The sequence below is a fragment of the Gasterosteus aculeatus genome, chromosome 5 (genome assembly GCF_964276395.1).
Source record: "Gasterosteus aculeatus chromosome 5, fGasAcu3.hap1.1, whole genome shotgun sequence".
Lineage (NCBI taxonomy): Eukaryota > Metazoa > Chordata > Actinopteri > Perciformes > Gasterosteidae > Gasterosteus > Gasterosteus aculeatus.
In genome coordinates, this window is record NC_135692.1 from 3,376,218 (window position 1) to 3,391,289 (window position 15,072).

Here is a 15,072-nt window from a genome sequence, read left to right on the forward strand (position 1 = left end):
TGGCAATGTGTTGAATTAACTAACAATGTGCTAAAATGTGAGTTGGTATAACTTATTTTATTCAGTAAATTAAATTCTATTTTACCAAGATTAGTATATAACACTTAATTTTACTCAAATATTCAGTAAATATAAATACATTTCACCCAAATAATCAGTAAATGTAACATCATTTCTCTCAAATATTCAGTAAATATAAGTCAATTTCACCCAAATAATCAGTAAATGTAACATCATTTCTCTCAAATATTCAGTAAATATAAGTCAATTTCACCCAAATATCCTCATTATAAATTACTTATAAATAAACACTCAAATTACTTATTCAAAAACAACTTTTCAAGTGTTATTCAGGAGTAATAATCAATCCGACACCAGCTGTGTTTATCATCCATATATATTTAATAAGTCTCACAAGACACACCACAACAAACAACATATTTACACTGCATCATTGTTTTACACGTGAACCAGAACTACTTGACACTTGAAGTTACACAAGACGAAATGCGTACAAAAATAGAATGTCTCCCAACTTTACATATTAAAGGACAAATATACATTGCATTAGAAGCGTCCTTGAACCGTGTGCAGTGTACAAAAAACGGCACACAGCAAGGCACTAAAGAGGACACATATTCATCAACGAGCATGTTAGAATGAACACTTTGTCAATTCAATAACTTAGAACAGTTTTCGTGCTTCAAAGCGTTATTGCAGTTATTTCACATTTAAACGCGCAGAATGTTGCCCGCCAAAGTGTAATATTTAAACACCCCATTTTATATTACAAACGCCCTTGTATATTCTTAGGAATTAATGGCTATGTTTACTTTTATTTTCAGTAGACTGTACAGGCAAAGTGCATTCGTGTCAGTCTCTCTTTCGGTTCTAGATCAGGAACGGGTGGGTGTGCGTAATTGCGCACGACTACACAGAAGTTCTTTCTGCTCAATTCCCTCCTGGTGTTTATTCTGCTATCTCAAAACAGTTTCCGAATAATTATTTAATAGATATTTTTCTTTTAAAAGGTTAGTGTGCGTCACGCTGTCTTGGTGACAACAACGTTTTCCAGGGGAAACTATGAACAAATCCCGCTGGTCGCGCTGATGGCGGCCGACAGGCGTTCAACCCCGGAGCTGCTGGACGAGGAGGAGGACGAGGAGGAGACGGTGGAAGACTTCCTCTCCTTCTGCCTCAGGTGGATTTTAGTGTGTCTCTTCCTCTCGTCGCTACGGGCGAATTTGCGGCCGCAGAAGTCGCACGCGAAAGGCTTTTCTCCCGTGTGCGTCCGGATGTGCGTGGTGAGGTGGTCGCTGCGGCTGAAATTGCGCATGCAGATGCGGCACTGGAACGGCTTGTGTCCCGTGTGGATGCGGATGTGTCTGGTCAGCTCGTCGGAGCGGGAGAACCGCCGGTCGCAGCCGTCTGCTGGACAGGGGTACGGCCGCTCGTGGATGGGTGTCTTGCTGGGTCTGTTCGGGTACTTTCTGGGCCGCAGGATTGGCCGTAGTGGCAGGTTCTGTGGGCTGTAGGCAGAGGGAAGCCTCGGCGCGCCCCCCTCGGAGCCACTACCACCCGGGCCCAGGGTAAAGTTCCTGATAGTGTTCAGCGGGGTCAGGGGTGGAGGGACGCGGAACGGATCGAGTGGACATGGACCGAACGGTTTCCGATCTTGGATCCCCGCAGTGTGCATGTCGCGCTGGCAAGCGGGCTGGAAGAAGCCCGAGTAGTCGGGGATGATGGGGAAGAGCCCCGGCGCCTCTGCACTGCCATGCTGCTTGGGCGAAGAGTAGGAGGGTGGCGGGTAGGAGGCGATGGAGCAGGTAGAGGTGGACAAAAATGCGGAGGGGTCCTGGTACATCTCCCCGCAGCCCGAAGAGGAGTAAGGAGGCGGAGGGGAGTACAGGTGGTGGTGGTGGTCCATCTCTGCCTGGTTCTGAGCCGCCATGGTGCAACTCAAATTTCCGCTGGAGTGAAAGTGATTGGGAGATCCCGAGGAAGCCGGGGATGAGGACGCCGAAGAGGAGGGAGGAGGAGGAGGCGGCGGTTGGGCAACGTTGAAGATGCCCGAGACGATGTTGATCACTCCCTCGGGGTTCCAGTTACCTGGATACTGGGAGTCAATTGAGAACTTCCCCATGTAGGTGAAGGTCTGGTTGCGGTGGGATGCGTTCTGAGAGAAGCCGCTGGAGTACGGGGAGAAGTCCAGAGAGCGCTTCTCGCTCATGTCTGAGTTCATCAGACCATCTGCAGACAAAAACGGCGCGTTAGTGAGGCAACACACACCTGGTTCATTGAGAAGTTCACACACGGACCGGGAAGTTGGATTTAGGTGAGAAAATTACGGCACGCTTATTTTCCCGTTACGCATGGACTCGGGTCCCATGTTACCGAACTTTTTACTATGAGGTTTCTTTATGAAGCATTTTAGTCAAACACTTTTGCACTCAGCAACACTCATCATATGGAAAGCGTTTAGTAAAAAGGTGTTATCTTACCTGAGACATTCATCTGGTCGTAATGAGCTCCTAAATCGCTGTTGGGGAAGATTGCCACGGAAGTCGCCAAGCTGGAGCCGATGTCATCCACCGAGTACACGCTCTCTGGGTGCACGAACCCGCCGAGATTCAGCGGCACTTTCTCCAAAGTTTTGGCCGTCATCGTGGGAGAGGAGAAGGAAAGTACCGCGCCTGCTCGCTCTCCTGCCTTTCGGTTATTCTTCCTTCAAGCCGTTTCAACAAAGGCGACAGCGCATGTCTTGGTCTGTCACCGGGTGTGAGAGGATGAGCTCCGCGTGTCTGTGGCGCGCCTCATGCGCTCTGGCGACACGGTCAACGCTGCTTTTTGGAACGGTGGCCCTGACTCCAGTTTGTTTATATGGGGGACCTTTTGAATGCAGGCCGCTACGTCATTACCCAAATATGGAGTGGGTGTTTAGAGGGAGCGACGCTGCCGAAGCTGATTGGCCGACGGGCCCCCGTGACGATTTCCGAGGGAATCACTTGTCAGTGGAGAATCCGCCGCTCCGGGAGATAAACCCGGACTCTTTCCACTCACCGCAAAACAGAGTTAAACCGCCATAAAACAACAAGGCGACGGAATATACCGGAGTGCGCGCGCACGGGCTTCCCTCCAAACACCCCGCTTTGTTTTAACAAGCGATTCCGGCGTCTGTTTCAGCTGATTGAGTTCTAATATCAAAAGAGCAATTCCGGTTCAGCTCCTTAACCCATAAAAGGCTGAATCCGGTAAACAGGGGGGGACGTCCCCCAAACTCCTTATTTGGTAGTGATTCCGGAATATGATCGTCGGAAAGTGACGAGTTTAAAGCGAGCCGAGCGAAAGAGAGAAAGCGGCAGAACCGCATTCAAATGAGACGGACGCGGGAGCGGAATTTACTCCTCTGGCGCGCGGGCCTGGAAACTTGTGTCCGACTGAAGGAAAGAATAGATCCGCTTCACTGACGAAGTTCTCACCTTGAGCCATTTACGACCAGCGAAAGAAAGGCTCAGATATAGATGCGGGGGCGGCAGGCCACGTGCCGGAAAAGGGTTTTGTTTTTTTACATGAATGACGACGGGTTTTATTTCAGATTTGAACAATAAATAAAAATAAAAATAAAACGTTTTAAAGTATGAACCTTCAGCGTGGTGGTGTTTGATCACGTTGTTTCCGAACGCCTCCGTTGCTTACAGAAACCAAAGCTCACCATGAACATTGTTAACACGCACAAATTGTTGAAAGGCGTTTATTGGTCCCGAGAGCGTTGTGTGCCCCCCCGTGGCGTCGTGGAGACGTGTTCCTCTCTCCTCCGACCTCCACCCCCTCCTCTGTTTGATCTTGTGAAAGTCCCCCGTGGGCGGAGAGAGTTGACAGACAGAAAACAGATAATACTTGGTGGAAGACAGTTTCCATTTTGTGTGACGTTGCACAGGCAAATCGCACAATCACCGGCTCACGTTAGGACCTAAATGTGGGATTATTACTGAGCTAAAGTTATCTGACTTTTTGAAAAGTCAAATATTTATTGACATCAGGAGAACATAAATTAACCCCTCAGCCACTGAGTGTGGATAACAATTCAAATTCATTTTCCTTGAATCATTTGTTTGCAAAGTGGACAAATAGCCCAAGTCATGCAAAAACAAACATGAACATAAATCCCATTTAAAATCGTTTGATAAAGATGCACATGAGCAATGTGACATATGAACATTTTATTTTAGTAGATTTTTAGATAACTGCGTTTTTGAGGGCTGATATAACCCCACACGATCTGCTGCAGATCATTTTCTAATAAAGGTTGACAAGCGCCGCATTAGATTAGATTGATGAGACGTTTTTATGAAGCATATTTTTGGTAGACATCGACATTTAACTTCTGGGTTGAGCTGTTTGATCAAATGTTTTCATTGAAGAAAAATTGGAGTGAACATAGCGATTGTCTCAAAGTATCGTTGCTCTTTCAAAACATGTCTGAATGTATTATTTTTCACACAACGGTATTTCATTGATCAAATGTGCACAGCCACATGTAGAAAGTTGCCTGCGGCCTATATTCTAACAGTTGTTGGATCATCCTGGGACATTTCTGATACCTGATTTCCACTCAATTATTCCCTGTTATAACCGTTTTTATCTGCTTTGCTGTTTTGATCTGTAATACAATTGTGTTGCTAATATTTATTTTCTCTCATAGCTTTTAAACTTAATTTCGTTTTGCTCAAACAATACGCAGGGGAAGGTATTTTCTGTTCATGCTGTTTCACAAACAGACTGCCCGTGTTCATATTTGTCTACCAATACTGCTACACACATAATAATAAAAATGATCAGATCAATAGAATGGCACTGGTAGACCATCAATTCTGCTTTTGCAGTTACGTGTCTTCACATCTAACATGGGCTGTGAGTAATGAGACGGCGGTTTAAATAGCTTCAGAGTGTCCCGTTCACACACACATCCCTGGCATTAATCAGCGCGCCGGTCAATAGACCCTGTCAATAACAGGCCTGTGAATTTAACGCATGCCCCGGTCCTTAGTGTGTGTGTGTCTGTGTCATCAGGGCTCATTTTTCAGCCTTCTCGTCGCGTTCATCCCGTCCCGGGTGTTATTGGATGCGGTTGCGTTCAGGGCTTTGTGCAGGCAAGTTAAGCTCTTAACCTGTCTTTGCAAATGGTCATGTTTCGAAACAAATACCGCCACCAAAACTGCTGACTCACATTGATCTAAAGATACATTACATGTTGCAGCGTTAAGATTCCCCCTCGTTGGAAATGATGTGCAGATGTTCAGCCATATTGTGCATACATGTATTAGAGATGATTCACTCATCTATACGAAGCAAGTATTGTCTTCTAAGGATTAACAAGAGTTTGCAGCTCGGCTAGCAGCTTTGTGAGGCCTTGAGTTTTATACCACTGCTAACAAATTCACTTTTACATTGAGTGTGTATGCGTGCTAACCATTGCTAATGAGCAAAAAATACATCCCATAACTAAGGCTGGGAAGGCCATGCATGCCTGCAGAGCGTTGTCACACCGCGTGAGCTCTAGCTGGGGTTTTCTCGTCTCCGTGCCTTGTCTTGTCAATTCCTGTCTTATTTTGAAAGATGAACCCCTCTCTCGTTTCAGGTCACTTGCCCCTCATGTGTCACCAGTCGAATCGTCTCCCCTGATTGTGTCCACCTGTTTCCTGTTACCCTCATGTGTCTTATAGTCTGCGTCTCCCTTTCCCTGGTGCCGGAGTGTACCGGCCATTCTCCAACCTGAGCCTTAGACTCGGCGTGCCGCTGCCTGCCTGGTTTAGTCTTGCTTTTCCCTGTTCAAGAAGAATTTCCGTTTATGGATTCAGTCCCTCGAACCTGTTGTTTGTACCTTTTTGTGTTTTCCTCCTAATATAGCAATTTTGAGTTTTGTAATCTTTGAGACAAATAAAGCTGGCCTTTTTCTGTTCATTCTGCTCTTGAGTCCTCTCTTAAAATGTGGGCCTGACTGCAGTCTATGGGAATCCATTCTAAAGGCGTTTATATAGTTCACTCTGGACCAAACGGGGGGACTGACTCCTCCCGTTTCCCTCTTCAATATTCACAGTATGACAGTTATCTATTCAGTCATGAGCGTGATACGCCTGAACTCACCTTGACATCAACGTAAAACAGTGATTGTTATTTAGTGCCGGAGCGACCGTGGGGAAATCCCTGTGCTGCCCCTAACATAGACCTACTGTACTGTGACTGATGTGGGCCTGTGGTGGATCAGGATACACAGAAGACGAGATTACTTCCATAACATTGTGATTATATACCATTGATTGTGTGCCTGTGATGACAATTTTTTATTTTTTTATTTTACATTGGCTGATCTGGACAAAAGTATTGTTCTAGTCCAAAAGATGTTAGACAACACTTTACAGTGGCTTCCATTTTATCGGTTTCAATAAATTTTATTTTGTAGAGCCCAAAATCACAAATATGCCCGCTGTTTGGTCACGGTTTGGCCATGTTGGTCACACTATCCACTACTTGTAATATTAAACACAATTCCTTGATTGACACCACAGTCTAATGCCATTATTTAATGTATAATAGCTCACATGGTCAAACCCTACGTCCCAACCCGCACACTCCGCTCTGCATCTGCCAAACTGCTTGTTCCTCCCTCACTGAGAGCAAAACACTCGACTAGATCGCCGCTCTTTGGTGTCCTGCTCCTAAATGGCTCTCTGATGACATCAGAACCGCAGAGAGTCTTTACACCTTCTGCTGCAAACTACAAACCCACCTCTTCAGACGATAACTGGACTGAAAACACTCAAATTGTGGCACTTAAATTTCACTTGTAATGTCTCTTATCTACAGCAAGTTGTAAATCGGCTCATTTGATGAAATTGCACTTCCTTGTTTCTTGTTCTTTTGAGTTTGTGTCTTTATGGTTGAAATGCACTTATTGTAGGTCGCTTTGGATAAAAGCGTCAATGGCATGTAATGTAATATTACCTTCAGTTTAAAACAATCTCTAATACATTCTAGGGATTTTTACAACGGGTCCATTAAAAATGATGGATTTTATAATAATAGCATCATCTTTATCTTTCTCAAAATACGACTTGGCTCACCTTCACACACTCCGACTCAGGTTATACCCCCGCCACAAGTTTCATGTGGCGAAAAAAAAAATTCCAATTTCCATGTCTGTTTAATTGTCACAGACATCAAGAAAACCCCCAACACTGATAGAGTGAGCATGTTTACCCCACCTACTTAGTCCGTGTGGGAGTACAGCATCTGGGGTGTGTGCATGTAAATATGTGTTTGAATGTGTGTCGGTGGGGTGGAGACACACAATGAGAGGGCAACTGTCAAAGTGAGAAAGCCAATTTGGTTTATATTTAAATCTGACCCATCTTTATGTTACAGATCAACAAACAGCGTTTGCTGCCGACACTTTTGCCTTTCAAAGTCCATTTATGGAGCACCAAAAGGCGTATTAAGGACTGTTAATACCTTTGCATATGATGTCATTAAGTATCAGACCTCAACCAGTCGCCATGTCTACGAAACAAAACCTCTCTTTTTTTCAACCCAACCCAGTAGTTTGTCCTGAATGATGTCACACAAACCCTGGCCTTCCTTCTTATAACATCTGCATTAACCCTGACCCTATTATGATACCAGCCTGCCAGAACACAGAGTGATTGTTCCCTCGTCCTTCCAGCGAGAACACGAGCGTCACCCTTTCAAAATAAGTAGATCCATAAACTTGTTTGTTTGGATCATTAGAACTTTTTATTGAACATTTCACTCACATTGAAATGTTCTTAACTACAATACAAATTGGTCGATTTTGCTGGCCTGTCCTCAGTTGAACCCCTCCACCATTGTGCGGATCAGCACTTCGAATAGTTTGTTTTTATCTTGTGGGATGATACCTCACCCACATGCCTCCTACACAACTTCCATTCTGCCTCTCGTGTGACACATACTGTCCAATAAAGCAACAATAGAAAACATCCAACAAACAACCTCTCCTCCAGCAATAGCCAACATTAATCCTCAGGGAAACAATAGCTTTGTCATGTACAATTAATCCTTTCAGATTTCAAACGCAATTTTCAAGTGAAAACAAATTTTGCTGAGAGACATTTTGTCTAGAACTCTAGTTCTGATTTGAAAGGTTCTATGATAGAGTCAACAATGGGCTCTATTTTAAATTCAATCAAAATGAAATGACTGTTCTGTGTGGATCAGAACATGATAGTAATATAAGTTACTTTGTCTCCTGATGTACGCCGCTGTCCTCAGGACGTGGTTAGCTGAGTTTAGCTTGATAGAAGCAGCTGGTCTGAAGGTTAAGAAATAAACCGTTATTAAAAGCAAACTTATTGCATGTCACATCTTGCAGACATATAAAAACCTGTCTTGGTTGTTTTGGATGAGGATTTAAGGTGCCTGTTAGAAAGGTAATAAACCTGCGGAGTGGATATTGGAGTCACTTCTCTTTGTCAACAAGTGGTTGTAGCTTGTAAATCCCCTAAAATTCCAAAATTACCTGATGTTGAACATTTTGATCAGTGAGCTGTAGAGGTGTTGGTATTTTTATCTCAGAATTTTCCTGGAAATGCACAGCTCACCGATCTCTATGCTGAACAGGGCTAACTGCATCCTTATTCCCCTTCTGAAGCAGATTAGAATCTTCTCATCTTATTCTAGGAATGACGAAACTAATGTATTTTCTTAACTATTCTTTAAAAATATGTTTCCAGAGTACGGTATGTAAATATACATATATGTATTTTCTGTCCTCTTTTTATTCAGACTGGTCCGCGTTATCACATCTGTGGCAACACATTGACAGCATTGAAGTTGAATCCGCGAGCGAACACTTTGATCCCGAGCAGCAGGTCGCGCTCAGAGACGCGTCAACAGGACGCTCTTTCTTACAGGGCCTTTTTCTTAAGGGGGGAAGACCATTACCCCCAGCTCACACAGTTGCCACCCTTAGATCCATAATTCTTTCTTTAAAAGCATCTTTCCCGACACCATGACTGTTAGCTTTGTGGCATCACAGACTTACAGCTTTCATCGCTCGCAGTGTGAAACATAAAAGCAAATGGAAACGCTCTGATATCAGTCCAAGATAGAGGAGAAGAAAAATACAAGAGAAACAGATAAAAGAAGATCTGCTGAATGGGAAATGTACAGAGACACGGTTTGTCTTAGACAGCCTGAGCAGCAGCTTTGTGGGGTAAACTGTTATAATTTCATACTTTAACTGTTATTCATCTGTACATTGGGTGCAAAAAAGAAGATGCAACCTGTTTTAGATGTTTTGTGTTGGACTTGACAGAGCTTTGTAATCAGAGAAGGCAAATACACACTGTTTTAGAAAGTATATATTCTGAAGTATTTTTGGTTGGATTAGACTTTGAATGAGTGTTGGACCAACTCAGACTACCAAAGCCCCACATAAACTCCAAAAAGCACCTGTAAATTAGTCGTTAGTCATAGTAGAGGCAGAGTGACACGTCAAGAGACTTTCGGTTGCACGGAGCTGATACAGAACCATGTGAAGGAAACGTCTGGATCATGTCTGTGTCTTTTGTGCACTGAGTGGGTTTTCCCCACAGAAGCTGATATTATCGAAGCTCCTCAAAGATCTCCATCCACCCGTGCTGCCCTCTGCTACCCCGTTGTGAAGGGCTACATCCCTTTTGCCTGCGCAGACGAGAATAAATCCAGCTTCAGGAGGATTGTGCTTAGACTGTGGCTGGATTCCAATTGTCAAAAAAATGAATTCCTAACGTCTGTTCCTAACCACTTCTCCTTGACCTCTGTGGAGAACGTCATAGGGTCATGGAAAGAGGGTAAGGTATCCATGAGGAGGTGCGAAAAGACAACCGCGGTGTTTAGGGAATCCGACTCCACTGTCACTACGTTACGTAGCGAAGATGCTACGTGAGACGCATGTGAGTGACGTCAGTCTGCAGCGGCAGAACTACAATTTCTCCAAAGATGGACTACAAAGAAGCATCTTAGATGCCTTCATGTGTTGTTACAGTGCTGAGTCATGCAGACGACATAAAAGAACCAGGTTCAAAGTGTTACCATAGTAACAAGGTTGCAACATTAACGAGTTATGCTAACGGTTACTTACATGATTTCTAAAAGGGGCATTGCATCTCTTTGTGGTAATATATTATCTCTCAGTAGTTGCTTTGTGTCTCTTTGTAGTCGTTTTTGCATTTCTTTGTAGTTTTTCTAGTCATTGTGTTTCTCTTCAAGCTTGAGTCGCCCCTTTTTTTTATAGTTGTTGTGTTCTTTGTGTCTCCTGTTTTTGCAGTTGTTTTGATATTTTTCATGTATTTCTGTGCTTCCTCGTGGCCGTTTTATGTTTCTTGTGGTCACCTTTTGTCTCTTCCTGGTTGGCGTGTGTCTCTTGGAGTGACATTTTGTAGGCTGGAGGGAACTCTGGCCCTCTGAGCAGATGGGACCCGTTCAGGACCTGTAACTGTTTCTATTGAGTGCAGCACAGAAGCCACAATGCATAGGCCACAGCTAGAAGTGAACAAAATGAAAACCACAAAGGCACAGACAAACAACAAAATACACACCATCTATTCTTTATCCTCCCTCGATTTTGTTCTATTCCTTTTTTATTTTTAATTCATTCTTACCAATGCAAATGGTGTCAGTACACAGGGTCCATGTAGACAGCCTCCCACCCTGCTAAATCAAACATGTAGCCGCCTCTGTAAAGTTCCACAGTGAAGTGTCATAGCTGTACGTGTACAGTCATCGTCCCCGTCACCTTCCACCCTTCTCCACACTGAACAGCAGTGCTGCTGTGGTCTGACTGATGTCCCATCACGCTGCACAGCACTGTTCCGTTGTGGAAACACTGCTGTCTTCAATGCATTACCATTCTGTTCAAACATATTTGCATTTGCAAATGAGCAGAAGAAGGATAGGATTTCCTTTTGTTTCATTGCTGACAGTATGCAAGCCAGCTAGCTCAGCTAGGTAAGCGCCGGCCCCACCAGTCGGCCACAAGTCAGAGAAGAATACAAGCGTGTGTTCTTTCTGAGGCCCTTCCCTCCTCCGGGGGCCTTTTAGGAGTTGCATGTCCCTCAAGATGGAGAGTCTCGGTCGATTTACAAACATAAAACACGCACACAGAGGCTGTCAGCAGGGAAATGTTCCTTCCGAATCATGTATAATCCCCGGGTGAGTGAATGGCGCGTTTGATTGAGGCTCACGTTAATGTGACGGATTGGTTGACAAAGCGGCAAAGGCCACACAGATAGCCCAGTGTCATTGGGAACCACCTACACATCCTCCCAGTGGCTGAACACAAGAATAATGAGACACACACACCGTGTAAATATACAGTACATGCACACACATACATATTAGTGGTGTACGTTTAAAGACACACACACACGCTGTCATGCCATAATGAAAGCTGATAATGAGTCCCCCCTCCCTCCCCCTTTTTATAGGCCATATTTATTGTGTCCCTTGTCGCCAGCTGTAGATCATCTGCCGCCAGATCCTGGAGACGTGTGCTGACAGGGAATTCATCTTTTGTTGTTTGGTTTATCACAGATACAGAGATTGACCAGAGGTACCAAACCTGGAGATCATGACATGTGAGTTTGAGCAAAGCTGGAGTACTACTTTTCTTATTCCACCGGAAACAAGGATTCCAGAAGGGTGTTTTGTTTGTTCCTAGACTATTCTGAAAGATCCATCCAGCCCACAAACCCACACATCTGTGATTGTTCAGATTTGTCGCTCAGCTCTTTAGGAGGTGGATTTCAGATGGAAACTGGAATATAAATGGTTGAACTTATTAGCATCCTTGGAAGGTAGAGCAGCTTCACGATAAAATGGTTCTCCATAGAACCTTCATAGGGGGGAACCTTCCACAGATGGTTCCAGGTGCAACCCTTTGTGCTGGGTTCTACACAGAAAACCCTTTATTATTCTGGAGAGCACGTGTGGGAAAACCCCTGATATATAGATGTTTGCCTTAACAACACACACCGAGTGTGTGCAGACTGTGTGTGTGTGTGTGTGTGTGTGTGTTTGACAGTGACTTTGTTACAGTGTTTCTGTTATTTTGCTCCAGTCGCCCTACTTGCTGCTGGTGTCTCTGGGCGCTCAGTGAATGGAGCCAAACAGCCCACTCGTTTTAGTTTTTACAGTAGAGAGCACAACTGACAATGTGTGCATTTGAGTGTAAATCTATTTCTGCTTTTTACTAACTTTGTTTTCTCTTCTGGCTGTTTCTGAACTTCCCCTTTGTATATATAAATATAAATATATTCATTGGGCCCTGGGTGTTGAATCTTTCCAGAGGACCTGTAACCAAAACGGGGTGTTGGTTCTGTGGGCGGCCACCAAAAATACAGTTTCAGTTCAATGTTTGTTATTGTATTTAACAAAAATGACCTTTTATGTCGGCAGGGAAAGTACCGCTCCAAGTGATTTTGTTTGTTTGTCGTACTGACAAATGTGTGAAATGAGCGGCTCTTTTTTGCTGACTGTATGAAATATATGCATAACTGCATTACATTTGACACATGCATGTCAATTATAAAGCGTGACGGCACAGGACGGCCAGATAGGCCGACCGCTGGACATAATCTCACACAGCGGTTTCTATCTAACAACATAGTTGTCCCTCATTGGTGCGTTTTCCTTCAAAATGTCCAACAACGCAAAATCTTTTACTCTTTATTTTTTATAATGGAAAATAAAATAAAATCATTAATACATCCTAACTTGTAAAGAATGTGAACGTGTTTAGTTAATAATCACAACAAGGTAATAACCACAAAAAGTTAATAATCACAAAAAGACAATAAACACAAAAAGTCAATAAACACAAACAAAAACAGCACAGTTTTCAATGCACAGAAACTCCTTTACAAGTATGTTTTTAAAGGATTCTAAATGTCTAAAGAATAGTCAAAACAACGTACTCTCAAGGTTCCCCTCACATGCTGTTTTGGAGCCCTGGATGAAATCCCACCGTTGGTTTATCAGCACCAGCGTGTTATTTAGTTACTACGAATAAGCTCGTCTCTGACTTCCCATCAGGCTCCAGATGTTCTCAACCATCACAATTATTCTTGAACAACACAATAAGAGAAACTTTGACCTGACAGCAATGCACATCACATGAGCCTCCCTGTGTACAGTAGGTCATTGACAGCCGTGTGTTTGGACCACAGTGGGGCGGCTCAGTCTCAACGCATGAGATGCTGATTGTGTGAGCAGCCCATTGACAATAGCGGAGCCACCACAAAAGCTTCTAAGTTCCTGCGGAACACTGAAAGCGTTTGAAAGGCCCCGGCGTTAATAAGCCTCATCTGAATGTTTCACATTTTCAGGAATGTTTCTCGTCCGCCTCCACAAACTCAGATGAGGAAACGGTTTGGCCGCGGGGACGTCCTCAGATAATGCGGCCTGTATTCCTCTTGTCTCGCCCACGGGCGCAAAAATGTTTGCACACTGTGGCAGAGAAGTGAAAGACGAGTGAAAGCCCAGCCAGATAGGAGGAGGGAAGGACAAGGAGAAGGTGGGGTGTGGGGCAGAAGGAGGAAATTAGCTGGAGAGAGAGAGGGAAAAGAGACGGGAAGGAGACAGAGATTGAGAGAGAGGCAGTGAGCAATCGAGAAAGTAAAAGATCCATAGCAAAGACAGAGGAGAGAATAAGACCAAAAAAGGAGAAGAGAAGACAGAAGGGAAGCAGATTAGTAAATATGTGCAACGAAGAAAAGAAAGGAAAGAAAGCAACATAGCAGGAATGGAAGGAAATTAAAAAATATGTTTAAAAAGGTACTAGAGGCCACATAAAAGGAGCAAAGCAAAAAAGGGAAGAATCACAGGGGAAGAGTAGAAGATGGGTTGTGGCAAGGAGTGAATGAGAGAAATAAGACTGGAGTCGTGAGAGAGTTTAAGAAGCAAAGAGTGAAGAGATGAGGAAAGAAGAAGTGGGGGTTTCAAAGAGGAGAACACGGTGAAGAATGGAAGAATTGAGGGCAAACAAGAGACGTACCTGTAGAAAAAGTGGGGAGAGGAAAGATGGAGTCAAGGAAAGGAGCAAAAAAAATTTCCAGCTATTTCGATAACGAAGGGAGGAGGATTGGAGGGAGAGGCGAGACGAGGAGGGAAGAGGAAGGAGGAAAGGAGGGAAGGAGAGGAAACGGAGACGGAGTGCTTCGCTGACGAGGCCTTTGGGGTTTGATGGCCGAGCGCTCGGCGCACCCACGCCGGCCGCTCCATTGCCGGTCTTTTTTTCCAAGCGTCCCGTCAGTGCTGACCAAATCCCTTTGTGTTTCTCTGTCAAACACCAAACCCCATTTGGACATTTGGCCCCAAATCTGCGAGATGTTTGATGATTTTAATTGATTTCATATGTTTTGCTGTTTCCTGTGTCGCTGTGGGATAAAGTTACAGGACGAGAGGAGACGGAAAGTAATTCTGCTTTTTGTTTTGTTTTAATGGGGAGCTCGGGGATGAACACAAAGTGAACCGAATTTTTTAAACTTTAAACTTAAAAGAATAACAATTAAAATGAATGGAGTAAGTTTTGATTTTGGAACGCAGATCTTTCCTCCCTCATTTTTAGATTGGCAAAAGCTGGATAGATGGCTGCAAGTGTGAAGGAACTAGTTCATATTTGACCTCAGTACACATCTTTTTGAAATCATGGTTATACTGATCAGGCTCTTAATTGCAAGATTAATTTCATATATATAAGTGCTTATGGAGGATGCTTTGTTAAGAAAGACGAGATGTTGGCTGCAGAACGGACCAGAAGGAAAGAAAAGTGCTGAGCGAGGGTCCATCGTAGAAACCGAGCGCTCTTTCTCCCCTTCTCATTCTCTCTCTTTGTCTCTCTCTACCTTCATGTGCTCTCAGGGCCTGTCACTGTCCACCCACATCCTGAGATTCCCCGCGTCACCCCGCACTGCCGGGACACCCCCAACACACACACACACACAGAGGGGAGAGGATGACCATGTGGGAGATGGCAGCCTGTTTGGCCGGCAGATT

The 15,072-nt window shown here is 44.2% G+C and overlaps 1 protein-coding gene across 1 annotated transcript; it reads right to left on the minus strand.

The window, feature by feature from the left end:
- Positions 1-383: 383 nt before the first annotated feature.
- On the minus strand, positions 384-3,511 carry egr2b (early growth response 2b). Its single transcript, XM_040177535.2, has 2 exons — positions 2,502-3,511; positions 384-2,250 (listed from the first exon to the last, which is right to left on the minus strand). The coding sequence occupies exons 1-2, from the start codon at positions 2,662-2,664 to the stop codon at positions 1,082-1,084; spliced, it is 1,332 nt and encodes a 443-aa protein (XP_040033469.2). The 5' UTR covers positions 2,665-3,511; the 3' UTR covers positions 384-1,081.
- Positions 3,512-15,072: the final 11,561 nt, after the last annotated feature.